This window comes from Peromyscus maniculatus, chromosome 15, assembly GCF_049852395.1.
Source record: "Peromyscus maniculatus bairdii isolate BWxNUB_F1_BW_parent chromosome 15, HU_Pman_BW_mat_3.1, whole genome shotgun sequence".
In the NCBI taxonomy this organism is placed as follows: Eukaryota; Metazoa; Chordata; class Mammalia; order Rodentia; family Cricetidae; genus Peromyscus; species Peromyscus maniculatus.
The window spans coordinates 27818268-27832056 of record NC_134866.1 but is presented as its reverse complement, the minus strand read 5'-3'; the positions used below and the strand labels follow the sequence as shown (position 1 = coordinate 27832056).

The 13789-nt window shown below is 42.4% G+C and overlaps 1 protein-coding gene and 1 long non-coding RNA gene across 2 annotated transcripts in view; one reads left to right on the top strand and one right to left on the bottom strand.

Annotated features, from left to right (window-relative positions):
- The window catches only part of Adamts12 (ADAM metallopeptidase with thrombospondin type 1 motif 12), a 262599-nt gene extending 252124 nt beyond the window's left edge, over positions 1–10475 (top strand). The window contains exon 24 of the mRNA XM_042261410.2: positions 6573–10475. Coding sequence (XP_042117344.2) covers positions 6573–6751 — 179 coding nt within the window. The 3' untranslated portion in view covers positions 6752–10475. The remainder of the gene's footprint in view (positions 1–6572) is intronic.
- Positions 10476–10613: 138 nt separating this feature from the next.
- Positions 10614–13359, bottom strand: LOC121822810 (uncharacterized). Its single transcript, XR_006064061.2, has 3 exons — positions 13040–13359; positions 12480–12549; positions 10614–10865 (listed from the first exon to the last, which is right to left on the bottom strand). It is a non-coding gene; the product is annotated as an uncharacterized LOC121822810 (long non-coding RNA).
- Between the last annotated feature and the right edge of the window lie 430 nt (positions 13360–13789).

The window sequence follows — 13789 nt, the reverse complement described above, 5'->3', positions numbered from 1 at the left end:
ATCTTGAAATCTCACACTGACTAGATTGTGACTAACAGTTAGCTGGCAGCTGATGTAAATAACAATGAATTGCGCTCACCAATAATTATCAGGACAACAAAAGTCAATTACTAGCTTCATGCCTACTCATAAAGAGGCAGCAGGCAAGAACAGTTGCAAGAAATTCTTTGACTTAAGGAGCCAACCACCTATCCTGACCCCATATATACCAAGAAGCTTTGAAACCAAATTCTTCAATGCCAAGATTCTTTTTTTTTTTAATATATATATATATATTTTATTTTACAATACCATTCAGTTCTACATATCAGCCATGGGTTCCCCTATTCTCCCCCCTCCCACCCTCTCCCCTAACCCCCAGCCTACCCCCCATTCCCACCTCCTCCAGGACAAGTCCTCCCCCGAGGACTGTGATCAACCTGGTAGACTCAGTCCAGGCAGGTCCAGTCCCTTCCTCCCAGACTGAGCCAAGTGTCCCTGCATAAGCTCCAGGTTTCAAACAGCCAACTCATGCAATGAGCACAGGACTTGGTCCCACTGCCTAGCTGCCTCCCAAACTGATCAAGCCAATCAACTGTCTCACCTATTCAGAGGGCCTGATCCAGCTGGAGGCCCCTCAGCCTTTGGTTCATAGTTCATGTGTTTCCATTCATTTGCAATGCCAAGATTCTTGCCAGATAGGCATTGCAATAAATATTCCCATATCCATCATGTAAGATCTAGTATGAGTTCACACAAGATACATTGCTTTCCTATAGGCCATTCTACTTCTTTTAGGTACCATATGAACTTCAAGTTTCTTTGAGATTAATATAATTTTGTAGTTTCCCCCTTCCCTTTCCTATCTCTAAACCCTTCAAAGTATACCCCCTTGCTCTTTCAAATTCACAACCTTTTTCTTTCTTTAATTGTTACGCATCTGTGTGTGTGTGTGTGTGCGCGCGCGTGTGCATGTGTATATTCCTAAATATATAAATATAACCTGCTCAGTCTGTGTAATGTCACTTTCATGTATATGTTTTCATGGCTGACCACTTGGTATTGGATAACCAACTGGCATGCTCTTCCCTGGGGAAGACTTTGTCTCCTGCTCTCAGCATTCCTTGGTTGCCTACAGTTCTTTGTGCAGGGTTGAGTCCACCTTTGCTTTCCCTGTTCATTGTGGGAGAAGAGTCAGAATATTGCAACAGCCAGAGGAACAGGGGGTTCGCTATGAGATTCTGTATCTCCTAGACATACCAGAAGCTACACTCATCCATTGGAATTTTAATAACTTAAATCTAAATTAGAACGACTATGTTAGATTATAAAACCTTTTACAAACAGGTAGGGTTTGGAGGCTGTTTTTTTTTTTTAAGCAAAATTATTATATTGTTGTTTTCTTGTTCTTTTTTTTTTTTTTTTTTTAGTGCTGGGAATAAACTGAGGGCTTTCTATATACTAGGCAAATACCCCACAACTATATTTCTGGCCACATCCCAGGGTTTCATTGTAAGCTTTGTTCTTACTGTTCAATTTGAGTGATGAGGAGTAGGAAAGATTAAGTAGTAATACAGCAAATAAACATTTGAGTCTGTAAATTTTCTGCTGAATTTTCCGGTTAACTAGGATTTGTTTATTCACTCATTCCACAGCATTGTTGTTCAGAAGATGCTTCTTGCCAGTGCTAAATGCTGTGAGTAAGTTGCCCTGGCATCAGGGAGCTCTGTCTTATGGAAACTGTCAGCAACATTGAAATTTTCTTTCATGGGAAAAAATACAATTTCATCAACTTAGACCCAGCTGCCTGTAGGAGAACAGGCAGATGATTGTCCTTTTAAATGTCCAAGGATGCTATTGAATAGACAGAGGAGAACCAAGACCGGCTCTCCAAGCTGCCCCTAATTACAAGCATTGTGTGCACTTCGGTGCTGGGATCCAGTTGGCTGATGAACAGAAGCCTTCACTGTTTTACAATACTGAAGAGAACTGGTGTGATTATGCCCTGCCGTGAAGTGGGGTTCACTGTCACCATCTAAATCACTTGCTGGACATAGGCCAGGTACCAACCACCAACACAGGCCCTTTGCATCCTCTCTTGTTGCTTCTGGATCTCCTCTCTGGAACAACAGGACTCCAGAAGTGGGTATATTTGCAGGACTCTGAGAGCCTGGGATCTTGAGATCAGGCAACATTATAAGGCTTGAGTAAACCTCTTTAGTCATTAGATATTAACATAATCTGACAGGTGGGCTCCCCATTTTGAGCAAATTAAACTGTTCTGGGCATGGGACACTTGTCCATGTAAGTTCCTCCCCCAATTCTGAATAATCAGCACAAGAGACTCATTCCCCTGAGGGCGAAGCTTTAGAAGCACTGAGATGACATCATATCCCAGCTACAGGAGACTGGGTTACTTACTTAGTTTCTTTGGAGCCTTCAGGTTTCAAAAAGGAAGATCATTGCTGTCATCCTCGTTCATCCCATGTTTGGGTAGCAATGATGAGACTCTATGGGTGTAGCTCCTGATATTACTAGAAGACATAAATCTCACAGCAAACTCCCCGATCTTCTCCCTCTTCCAAAATGTTCCCTGAGCCTTAGGTATGTGAGCGTTTTGTAGACACATCCAATGGGACTGGGCTCCACAATTCTGCATTTTGATTGGTCGTGGTTTTCTGTAAAGGTCTCTCTCTGTTGCAAAGAGCAGTTTCTTTGACTAGGGATGAAGACTACACTTATTATGTGTATAAGGACAAATGTTTATAGCTTGTCTTGTCAGGGGTTCTGCTGGTTTAGTAATTAGGCATTGTAGATTTTCCTCTAATAGCCATGATTTCACTAGCACTGAGTAGTTAGTGAGGTTTCCAGTACCACGCACAGTTTCCCTGTTGTGGAGCAGGTTCTTAAACTGAACAGACATGCCAAAGTGGACATGGAAAAACTAGTGGGCACTTAAACTGCGGACTTAATGGGGAGGGGGAGGGGCTTCTAGAGACTCTTCAGATCACCACAGACACCTCCTCACTAATGCCATACTAGCCTTCAGTAGAAAAGGCCCACACACCATTCAGTTCAGCAAGTAACACAGTAGTGACACAGGTTTGGAGACTGAGCTGAGAAGGATCTGTGTGAACCAGCAGGGCCCAAAGAAGCTTTGTGGAAAGCTAGGCTGCATGCCAAGCCTCCCCATTTCCTGTGTCTTCTCCATTGATCATAGCAACTCCAGAGAACTCTTATGGGAAAGAATGTGTAGCAAAGAGCTCCCCAACATGTACTTTTTCCACTTACATCCTGTGAGGACTTTAGATGCTAATAAGTTCGGGAAGCCATGTGGCATCTGGGCTTTCATGCTGGACTCTGTTCCAGAAACAGAAACATGACTTGTTATAAAGCAGCAGCCCACAGATGTACTGTCCAGCCCCAGTGGAAAATGCCTGCGACACTGGTGAGCACATGGAAGATGCTAGAAGGGATATCATACAGTACTGATGCTCAAACCAGTCATGGGCTCCCTTACTGGAACTTTAGAAAATGCAAACAAATTCTTTTATGTGTTTTAGGAGAGACAGATTTTTAGTAATATGCTTAAATCAGGGGACTGAGGAAGAAAAGATTCAAGAATAAAGACAGATTTGGGGGTCCAAGATCATTATATGCTCCTTATTCCTAAGTGCGCTTCAAATAAAACAGGATTCTCAACGAGGTCCTCTAAATCAACATGTGCAAAGCTCATATGAATTCACAGAAACTGAGGCAATATGCCCTGGGCCTGCACAGGTCTGCACCAGCACATATACTATACACCAGCACGAGTCCTCAGTGTACTTAGTATGGTTTCCAGTGTAGTGTTTTTATGGGATTCCTGAGTGTGTGAACAAGTGGGTCTCTGAGTCTTGTGTCTTCTGTTGGGCTTTTTTCCTTCTGTTGGTTTTTCCTGTCAAACTTTGATGTGATAGTTTTTATTTTATCTTATTATCTTTATTTTGTTATATTTTACAAAAACCAGGATTCACAAAGCTGGTAGAATTTTTTTCCAAATAAACACAGGGCACAGTCAGCAAATAATTTCTAAGGAAATAAAAAGTATGTATGCCTCTGTAATCTGAAGGTGAAAAACACAGCAGTGAAAAGTACAGATTCAGAGTCAAGAAGACATTACTAATTTCTAGTTGCTGACTCTTCTGTTTACACGGGACAATGCACTAGCTGTTAGTGGAAACATTTTTCTCCAAGACTATTGACATATTAGAGTTCCTTGGAAAGAAAAAAGAAAAGAGGTGTCCAGGGCTACCAGAGCACTCAAGCAAAGTCTGAAATAATTTCACTTTCTCAAAGAAAAAAAAAATGGACCTCACTGAATTTCTAGAAGTGAACTCCTTTTTTTAATTTATTTATTTTTTATTTATTTATTTTTTTTAGAACTAGTACTGTACTGTAGAATGTGGGCCAATGTGTTTGGAAAATCACTTGGAGAAGTAAGTGTGTGTGTGTGTGTGTGTGTGTGTGTGTGTGTGTGTGTGTGTGTGTGTGTGTGAAAGCTGTGATCGGGGGCACGTGCTATAATCCTAGCACTGGGAAGCTGATTACAAGTTCAAGGCCAGTAAACCTTGTCTAAAGAAAAGGAGAGACACAACAGAATTGTATGTATGTATGGCCTTTGTATAATCTATTCTAATTTTTCTGAGCATGTGAGAAAAGCAAGACAAAGAAAATTAAGTCCTTATCTGAAGCTCAGGAACAAGAATTAGAATTCGGGTAATAGTTCTGTAAGGACAGTGGAAGGCAGTATTTGTTCATGTCTCATGTCTTCATCTATATAGTTTTAGGTGGTAGAGAAGACACTCTGTATCCATATCCCTCTCTACTGAGCAGTGCTCAGGAGACATGGAGAGTAGCTGACTGGTTGCTGGGTGCTCTAAACAGTGTGATAATGAGTTCTAAAGTCAACACTGCCTGCTGCAGACCTGGCCATGCCACTTATCCAGTTAGATGACACCTTACAAGTTCTTAGCTGCTATAGACTATTTTTCTCACTTGTGAAATGGGGAGAATGTTTAGTTGATGTAGATGAAAAGAAGGAAAGTGTGTAAAACGCTGTTTGCAACGGTTGCCCTGACAATGCCGCATGGAGAACATCTCTGTCCTCACAGTTTACGACAGTCTTTCTTTTCTCTCAATATCAATAGGTCATTCGATGCCCTGTTGATTTAGACAGGCTCTGGGTCCTCCTGGCTGCAAGTGTAGACTGTATATAGGCCTGCTTCAGTGTCTCTCAGCCCCTTTGTCTGGTAGCTATGGGAACAAGATTCTTGCCAGGACAGACTCATATACCCAGTGGCCCTCTAGGAATTTATTTACTGACATCTCTAAGCAAGTCTAGAGTTGACCCAAAAGCAAAGAGTGAGTGTGTATCCTTTGCCCACCAGGCAGCCATGGCACAATGGAAATGCCTAACTTGACCATACAGGAATGACGTCAGTTTAACACAAACGCTCTACAATGTCTGATACTTGGTAGTTCATTGACTACCTACTATTCTGAATTGCTATGGTCCTTTCTTGGTAGATACAGAAAGTATTACATTAATAGAAGTTGTGCTTTTTCACCTACAAAGGATAGTCTTTGGCTGTCTTAAAACGACATTTTTTCTAATTCTTTGAGAATTTCATATAATGTATTTTGAACATTTTTACCCTCTCTCCCCCAGCTCCTCCTGCATCAGCTTCTCCACACTCCCACCCCTTCCCACCCCAGATCTGAGCCTTCTTTTTTCTTCTTCTCTGTTGAGTCTGATTTGTGTTGTCCATCTGTCACTGTTAGCTCAGCAAAAGCTAAAACTTGGGGGTCTCTCTGCAGAGCTGAGAGACACACACACACTCTGGGTTCCTTTCACTGAGAAAAGAGACCAGTTTTGCTTTCTAGTTTGGTGTACTGAAAGGGCAGAGCAGGGGTTACTGGGAATGTCACCGGGCCTCATCTAGAACTTTAGAGGTCGTCTGGGCTCAGAGCTACCCAGAGAACATGCCCCCGCCCCCAAAGCTGCACCTGCAGGCATTTTCCTTCTGGCTATCAGATTGCCCACAAATTGCCCTGGAATTTAACTTTACCCTTGATGAAAGCTTCAGCGGCCAGCTGTTTGTCTAGTCTTGGGTGGGGGAATCTGCCCTATCATATGGCTAAACGATGAGGGCTCACATTGTTAATGAAAACTGACTCCCTGGCAGCTATCAAGGTCAATAGCTCCTTGACTGGCAGTGAGAGTTCATGTCCATTTCCTGTCTCTAGTCTGGGTCTTGTTTTTGTTTTTGTTTTTCTGGCTTAAGCTTCCACAGGTCTTGTATATGCTGTTACAGTGCCACGAACTCAAATGTGTAATTATACTTCGTGTTTTCCATCACCTCTGCCTCCTACAATCTTTCTCCCTCCTCTTCCTCACATATCCCCGAGCCTTGTACGGAGGGGTGTTAGATGTATGACCTGTTTAGGGCTGAGTGCTTTACAGCCTCTCATTCTCCATGTGATGACCAGGGGAGGGTCTCTGTGTGAATTGGCGCCGTCCATTTATTTCTTATTGTTTTCTTCTCCCACAGATTTAACGTGCACCAAGGACAGGCTTTCAACCAGCTTCTGCGAGACGCTAAAATCCATGAAGAAATGCTCTGTGCCCTCAGTGAGAGCACAGTGCTGCCACTCATGTCCGCAGACGCAGAGCATCCACACTCAGAGGCAAAGAAAACAGCAGCTGCTCCAAAATCATGGCACCCTCTAGGTTCAGAAAGAAGCCATCGTCATCAACCTCCACAGCCTGCTGCTCAAGAACATGGTCCAGAAGGCCACTTCGTTACTATTTCACTTTACACATGCTAGGTTCAACTATAGGTCACAACAAAACAAAATGCAATGTGTTTGTCTAGCCACAAAATGTTCCTTATAGGAAGCTTGGTGCTAGTTGCTCCCTGATAGGAAGACAAAGTAAGTATTTGAGAGAATTCTGAAGCAGCTGAGATGAGAGCCTGGGGAAAGTACCAGATTAGGCAAGTCTGTGAAAAAAGATGTCTTTTCCCCTTTAAAGATAAAAATAGAGAACAGCTTTTTTTCCAAACTACCTCAAGAAAATCAAGAAACAGCCACACTTACCCAGGGAACAGATAATCTTTTTAATTTGTCTTCAAGAATATATCCTCCTTGGCTTCCTTGGGTAGCCACTGGGGCAGCTTTTAGGAACATTTATTCAGTAGTCAATAAGGATGGGGAGAGAATGCTAGCTGACCCTCAGTCTACCCTCCAGCCCTGCAGGACTTCACAACTGGAAGTCTAAAATCTTGGGACAGACCAGGGAGATTCGAGATTAAGGACACACAGACATCAATGCAGCCCAAGGGGATTAGACCATTGATCCAGAAGTCATCTCTGACTTCAGTTCAGTTTCTACTAAAAATACAAATGAGCACAAATCAACCTCTTGCTCACAGAAGAAAGAAAATGTGGCCTTTGTTCTGTGAATTTTTTTGGCATTGTCAGTTCCTTCACAGAACAGATGAATGTCCCTGTCTGCCATTCTCTCTCCTGTCCTGCCTCTATCTGGGTCAGGGCCTCAGGTCCCACCATCATCTTCAGCCGAGAAGGATATAAAACTACTATAACTGGGTGCTGGCTCTCAGCTCACCCTCTCTCTCCTGAGAGAAAAGGTGAAGTGATAAAGGTCAAACCACTTCAAAATTAGAATCAGGTAAATTGTACTGTCTAAGAATTTAGTAGAAATGTATACTTTAGTTAGGAGGGGGAAAAATTCTAAGAACTGGGAGAGATGATCTATTTAGTGTACCCACTAGTGACTTTTAGAAGTCTTTTGCCTCTAGAGAGACAACTAGGGCAGAATGCATATTTAGCACGTGCAAGGCTATAGGTTTGATCTCTAGCGACACACGTGCGTGCATGTATTTGTACACACAGATCAAAAACAAAGGCTAGTTTACCTTGTGGAGACCAGGCAAGTCAAGAGGATCCAGATCACTGAAATGAAAGTTAGAATGCTTATTCCAGACATTGCCTCTGACTGAAGGCAGAGTAGGCTGTGATCACAGACTCAGAGCAAATCTCCGGGCAAGCCTGTGAACTGAAGCTAGACAGAAAGAATGGGTGTGTGGAGAGATGTAAGCCACAGAGAGAGACCTCAGAACGAGCTCTTGAGAGGAGGCAGTGTGTGCTTGCCTGTGATGAACTGCATAGTTGTAGGCTTGTGCACCAATATACATCATCTTCACTCTGGAATACAGTACCCCACCACTCCCTGTAGTTACCTGTCTGTTCAGCAGAATGGTGCTATTGAACCTGGTGCTAATACCCAGATGTTGGCAGAGCTAACAGAAACGTTAGCTGGTAGTCATATGAATGGCTAAGCAAACAAGAACTTCCAGATGGACATCTTCGGCTTTGTGTGAGATGGTGTTGCTGGCCAATGCCAGTTTCATTTGCTCTGAGACCATGAACACAACATTATATATTATGTACTTTTAAATTCTTTTTTTCTTTTTTTTGCTTTTTGAGACAGAATTTCTCTGCTTAGCCCTGGCTGTCCTGGAACTCACTCTATAGACAGGCTGGCCTCCAGCTCATAGAGATCCTCTGCCTCCTGAATGTTGGGATTAAAGGCATGCACTTCCACCGCCCAGTACTTCTAAACTCTTTATCAAGCCACTAGTGTGCATTATTCTGATCAGTTCCTGTGGAAAACAAAACACTGGGCTTTGGATAAGATTCAAGGTGTACCAGAAACAGGAGAAAGTACATATTTGCTGAAGCCAGGGAATTTATGTGTAGTTAAGCATACTTTCTTGTATTCTATCTTTATATATAAACATTGCTGGTCAATGACAAACTCTGGTGAAACAGCAATTTCAGAGAAATACTTACATTATTTTGGGAGTGGGAGGAATGGAGAAGCAGAGGAGAATCTGACTTTTTCTAATGAAAAAAAAAATTGCAAAGACTAGTAGTCTAGGCTTTCCAAGGGATTAATTTAGTAAGCCATGTGAATTCAGCTTAATCTGGTACTGTTCTAGCACAGGGTAAAAGTACATGACATCAGAGTCCTGGGTGTGACCAGGCTTAGATAACTCAGGAACAAACCTGGATTCCTACTGACCTCAACAAACTAAACTAGGCCAGATTTCCCAATGCAAAAATAAATAAATAAACCATGTCATTTGTTGCCCATGTGGTGGAGAACATAAAAAGCCTGTGGAGAGGGTCTGGCCAGGTGCTCTATTCTAGATTTTTCTCCAGTTCCTCAAACACAAGAAATAGACCTCCGATCACACATCATGGACATCCCTTTCCTCTATCATAGTGAGACTGTTCTATGGCGTGTGCCATTTGTGTTTGCTGTAGGAGTCATCAGTTAGCTGCTTGGCTGTGGGTTATTGGAACACCATAGATCCTTGGTGCTTGAAATGCTAGAAAAACCTTGAATATCAGGATGACTGAGTGTCTTCACAGGATCAAATATGAGGCCTTGATTTATTTCATCCATGTCCTCCTTTAGTAACACCTTGATGGTATGAGTAAGAAGTTCAGCAAGAGACACTGGATTATACATTTACCATGAGCCAGAGAGGTCCACCATAGGACCTTGTGCTTAAATACATCATGTTGGGTTTACATTGCTTTTCAGAGTGGTAGACTTAGCTCTTCTCCAAAAAGTTATAGACTATTTAATTCTTGAACATCAAAAACAGTATTACGCCATAAGAGAACAATATTCCTGGAAACTTCATAGTGAATACTCTGTTCAAGTCATGAATCATACATATCCTGTAACAAATGATTGCTTTCTTGTGTAGGGCTAACTTCAGTCATAGGTTTTCTTAAACAAGAGCACACACACCTTCTGCCTTCCTGAGACAGCCATGTCTCCACTGGCATTCCATTGCAATGCTTTCAGAGAGTCTGTTTTGAACAACCTCCATTAAGAATCTGAAGCACAAATTGGATGGATTATATTATTTCAGACCCTAACTTCCCTTCTAGCTAGCTGAAGTTCTCTGAAAGCTACATATTGCAAACCAAAGAGAGTACAAGTCTTAGCTTTTCTCTTTTCTCACTTCAAGATGAAGCTCTGGGACAGCCTGTCTGGGGCTCAATCCACAGTGATCTCCCAGGGAAAGGCCACATGTCATGAGCTTCCTGGTGCTATAACCTATCCAATAAATTTGATATACTCTTATTGCTAATTCAAATGTTTTTTTAATTCAAGTATTTTTATTCTATGTCACTAAAAATAATGTGATGGGGGGAAAAGTCTTTCTACCCATCATTGCCCTCCAAAACAGTGGTAATGACACACATGGCTAACTCATGGTTTCCTCTGTGTTCCTCTGCTGCCTCACCAGCTGATCCCTCCGCTCTGTATGTACCAGATGAGTACCTCTGTATTAAAATCAGATAGTAATCACCGCTTGTCTTTGGGTGGTGTTAATAAACAGCCAAACTCATTGATGTTTCCTTGTGATTCATTGACTCACACTGTGAGACTTTCACCACCCACCGCAGTGTTACCATGGAGTTCAGCAACCTGAAAAAGTTGCTACCAATTTCCCCCTCCCACAGTCCTCCCAGATTCCCTCCTCCCAGACGCCTAGACAAGTACATTACTCAATGAGTCATATACCCCAGGTGAGTAGAGCTTAAGTTTCTTCTCACCAATGTGCAATGACTTAGTTAGGGTTTCTATTGTTGTGAAGAGACACCATGACCATGGCAACTCTTATAAGGAAAACATTTAATTGGGGCTGGCTTACAGTTTCAGAGGTTTGGTCCATGATCATGGTGGGAAGCATGGCAGCAGGCAGGCAGACATGGTTCTCAAGAGGTAGCTGAGAGTTCTACATCCAGATCAGCAGGCAGGAAGAAAAGAGAGAGAGACTGAGTCTAGCATGAGCATCAGAAACCTCAAAGCCCATCCCTAGTGACACACTTCCTCCCACAAAGTCACACCTGCTGCAAAAAGTTCACACTTGCTACTAATGTCACTCTCTATGAATCTGTGCGGGCCATTTTCACTCAAACCATCACATACAACTGCTGAGAAAAACATGATCATTTGAACCGATGCCTAAAATACCTCACAATACCTGAATCTGGTGTAGTTAGATCCCCGGCTTATATCATGACTTCCTCTCTTGATATTCTAAGTGTAGACATGATGCTTAAAAGAAAATCATTCACCTCTAGAGGAATTTGCACGAGGAAGCTAATCCTTTCTCAAAGACAGTGCAGAGCTAAGTTCAGTCCGAAAAGGTGAAACTTGTTGCTATGGAGAAGGAAATCACCAATCATCTAAGCAAAATCGTTGAAAAGGAGCCAGCTGGACTGGGTAGGTGACCCGTAGAATTTTTGAGGATGTACTTAGGGTGGTAGGAAATATGAGTTTGGTCAATGCCCATCACAGAGGGCTATGGACACCTCCCTGTTTGTACATTTAAAACTATTCTATGACCACCAGGGAACTCTTTCTTACCCTTCCAACTTGTGGTCAAATGTCTCTGATCTAAGAAGCCCACCCTGGTCCTGTTAGGAAGAGTAAGGCATGATTCTGCTCTAGCTGTGTCCTGAACATTTTGCACATTTTGCACTCTTAATCAGGAGAGATTTTTGTTCCCCAGGAGACATGTGGCAATGTCTGGAATGTCTTGGGTCTTAACAAGTGGGAGTAGAGGAACGCTAACCATCATCCAATCAGTGGAGGCCAACGGTGCTGCTGGGTACTCTACAGGATGGCTACCTCCCTTTCTGTCTGGCTCAAAGTACCAATTGTTCTGAGGTTGGAAAGGACCTGTGCTAAAGCAATTATCACCTTGGAATGGTAACAGGGCATGGAGTTAAATAAAAATGAGCTTACTCTAAAATTTAGAACCCCAGGAAATGATTGCTAAACTAGATCAAAAAGACCTCAAAAGAAACAAAGACACTGCATATGGATTAAAAGTACATTGGACTGATGGAAAGCATATGGGAAGTGCAAATAATTGGAATCAGAGGTTTATATGCAAAACAATGGGACAGGAGGTTGGAAGGGTCCAGAAATGGGAAGTAGATCTAGGCAGAGTTAAGGAGGAGGCGTCAGGCATAAATATAACCAAAATATATTGTGCATATGTTTGAAATTCTTTTTTTTTAAAAAAAAAAGCAAAAACATTATTTTTAAAAGAAAAAAAAATCTTGACATTGGAAGGGAACTGTGATCATGAACTAGCCCCAGATGTCATGGGCTAGCCTAGGGACTGAGGCATTTCAACTTTAAACTCAGAGCAATAAACTAAAAGAAAAAAAAGTGGAACACTGATATTCTAAGGGTTTGAATTAATCATCCTCTTCCAACTGAGGTCTCCAATCAAACAGAAAGTACACATAATTAGTCAGACCAAAATATCAGCTTTACTAATGGAGACATTGGCTTGAAGAGTATGTGTGGGTTGCTGGTGGAAAAGGTTTCCTACCTTTCATATCTCCAGCCTCCATGGCAAGCAGCAGGATAGCTGTGAGCAAAGGTTTCCCTGTAGAGGTGTGCTGAGTTGAAAAAGAGAAGAGTGGAGGGCATGACTCATCAACCTCAGCCAACAGATAAATCTCTTACTTCTAAACCTAGTACCCTGACTGACACATACTATGCACTTTACGAAAACACAGGACAACACTGAGTGAGCTAAGATAGTAGATTATAAGTAAAACAAAAGCAGGGAGCATTGTGGGAGTATGAGAGAAATGGGGGGGATGGGAGGAGCTAATTTAAAGGAAGAGTATATTGAAGCAATATGGAAGCCTACTACCTCAGAACTCAATTAAAAAGGATATAGTAGACTCTAGTCTATAGTAACTAGAGGGATAGTTGAATACATATGATATGAAGGAAGAGTGTATTGAGTGGTGTCAGGGTGGAGAAGGGAGTAGTAGGTAGGTTACCTAAAACCAAGGATGTATATAAAAGTTTTGTTGAAATCCTCTAGTTAGTAATCTAATTCCAAAATATAACTTGAAACAAGCATTCAAACAGAATTACCCTGCATAGATGGACAAGCTCACTCCCAGAAGACAAGGATTATTAAATGAAAAAAATCTCAATTCAAAGCTCAGGATACCTCCCTCTGAGCTGTTGGTCAGGGCATCTCCAGAGGTCTCCAAAACAACACAGGCTGAAGACAGCACATATTTGGAATACAGGACAAAGAGAAATCAATCTCTAACTGATTGGGAAACTTTCTCCCCGCTGGCTAGCTTTCATGGGATAGCAAGGTACTTTACAGGCTGTTGGATTAGTTACTTTAGTGTTGTGATATGACGCCATGACCAAAGCTACTCGGAGGAGAGTTTGTTTTGGCTTACAGTTCCAAAGGGTAGAGTCCACAGTGATGGGACAGCGTGGCAGCAGGCTGCAGGCATGATGGCAGAAACAGGCAGCTGAGAGCTCACATCCTGAATGGCAAGCTCAGAACAGAGAGGGCAAACTGGAAGTAGGCAAGACATGTTAACTCTCAAAACCCACCCCCACCCCATGTTCTACTTCTTCAACAAGTCGAAACTACCCAAGCGCCCCCAAACAGTATCGCTGACTGGGGACTAAGTATTCAAATGCCCAAGACTGTGAAGGGACATTTTCTATTCAAACCAGCAAGCCAATCAATGTTTCCATATCGGGGGGAGGTGCTCTCCAGGCTCCACACGCCTTACTGAAGAGCTGCTGGCAGATGATAGCTGCTTGAGGGAGGGAGAACCATTCTTTTTTGAGGGTGTGCCAACTGGTGTGTTTCTT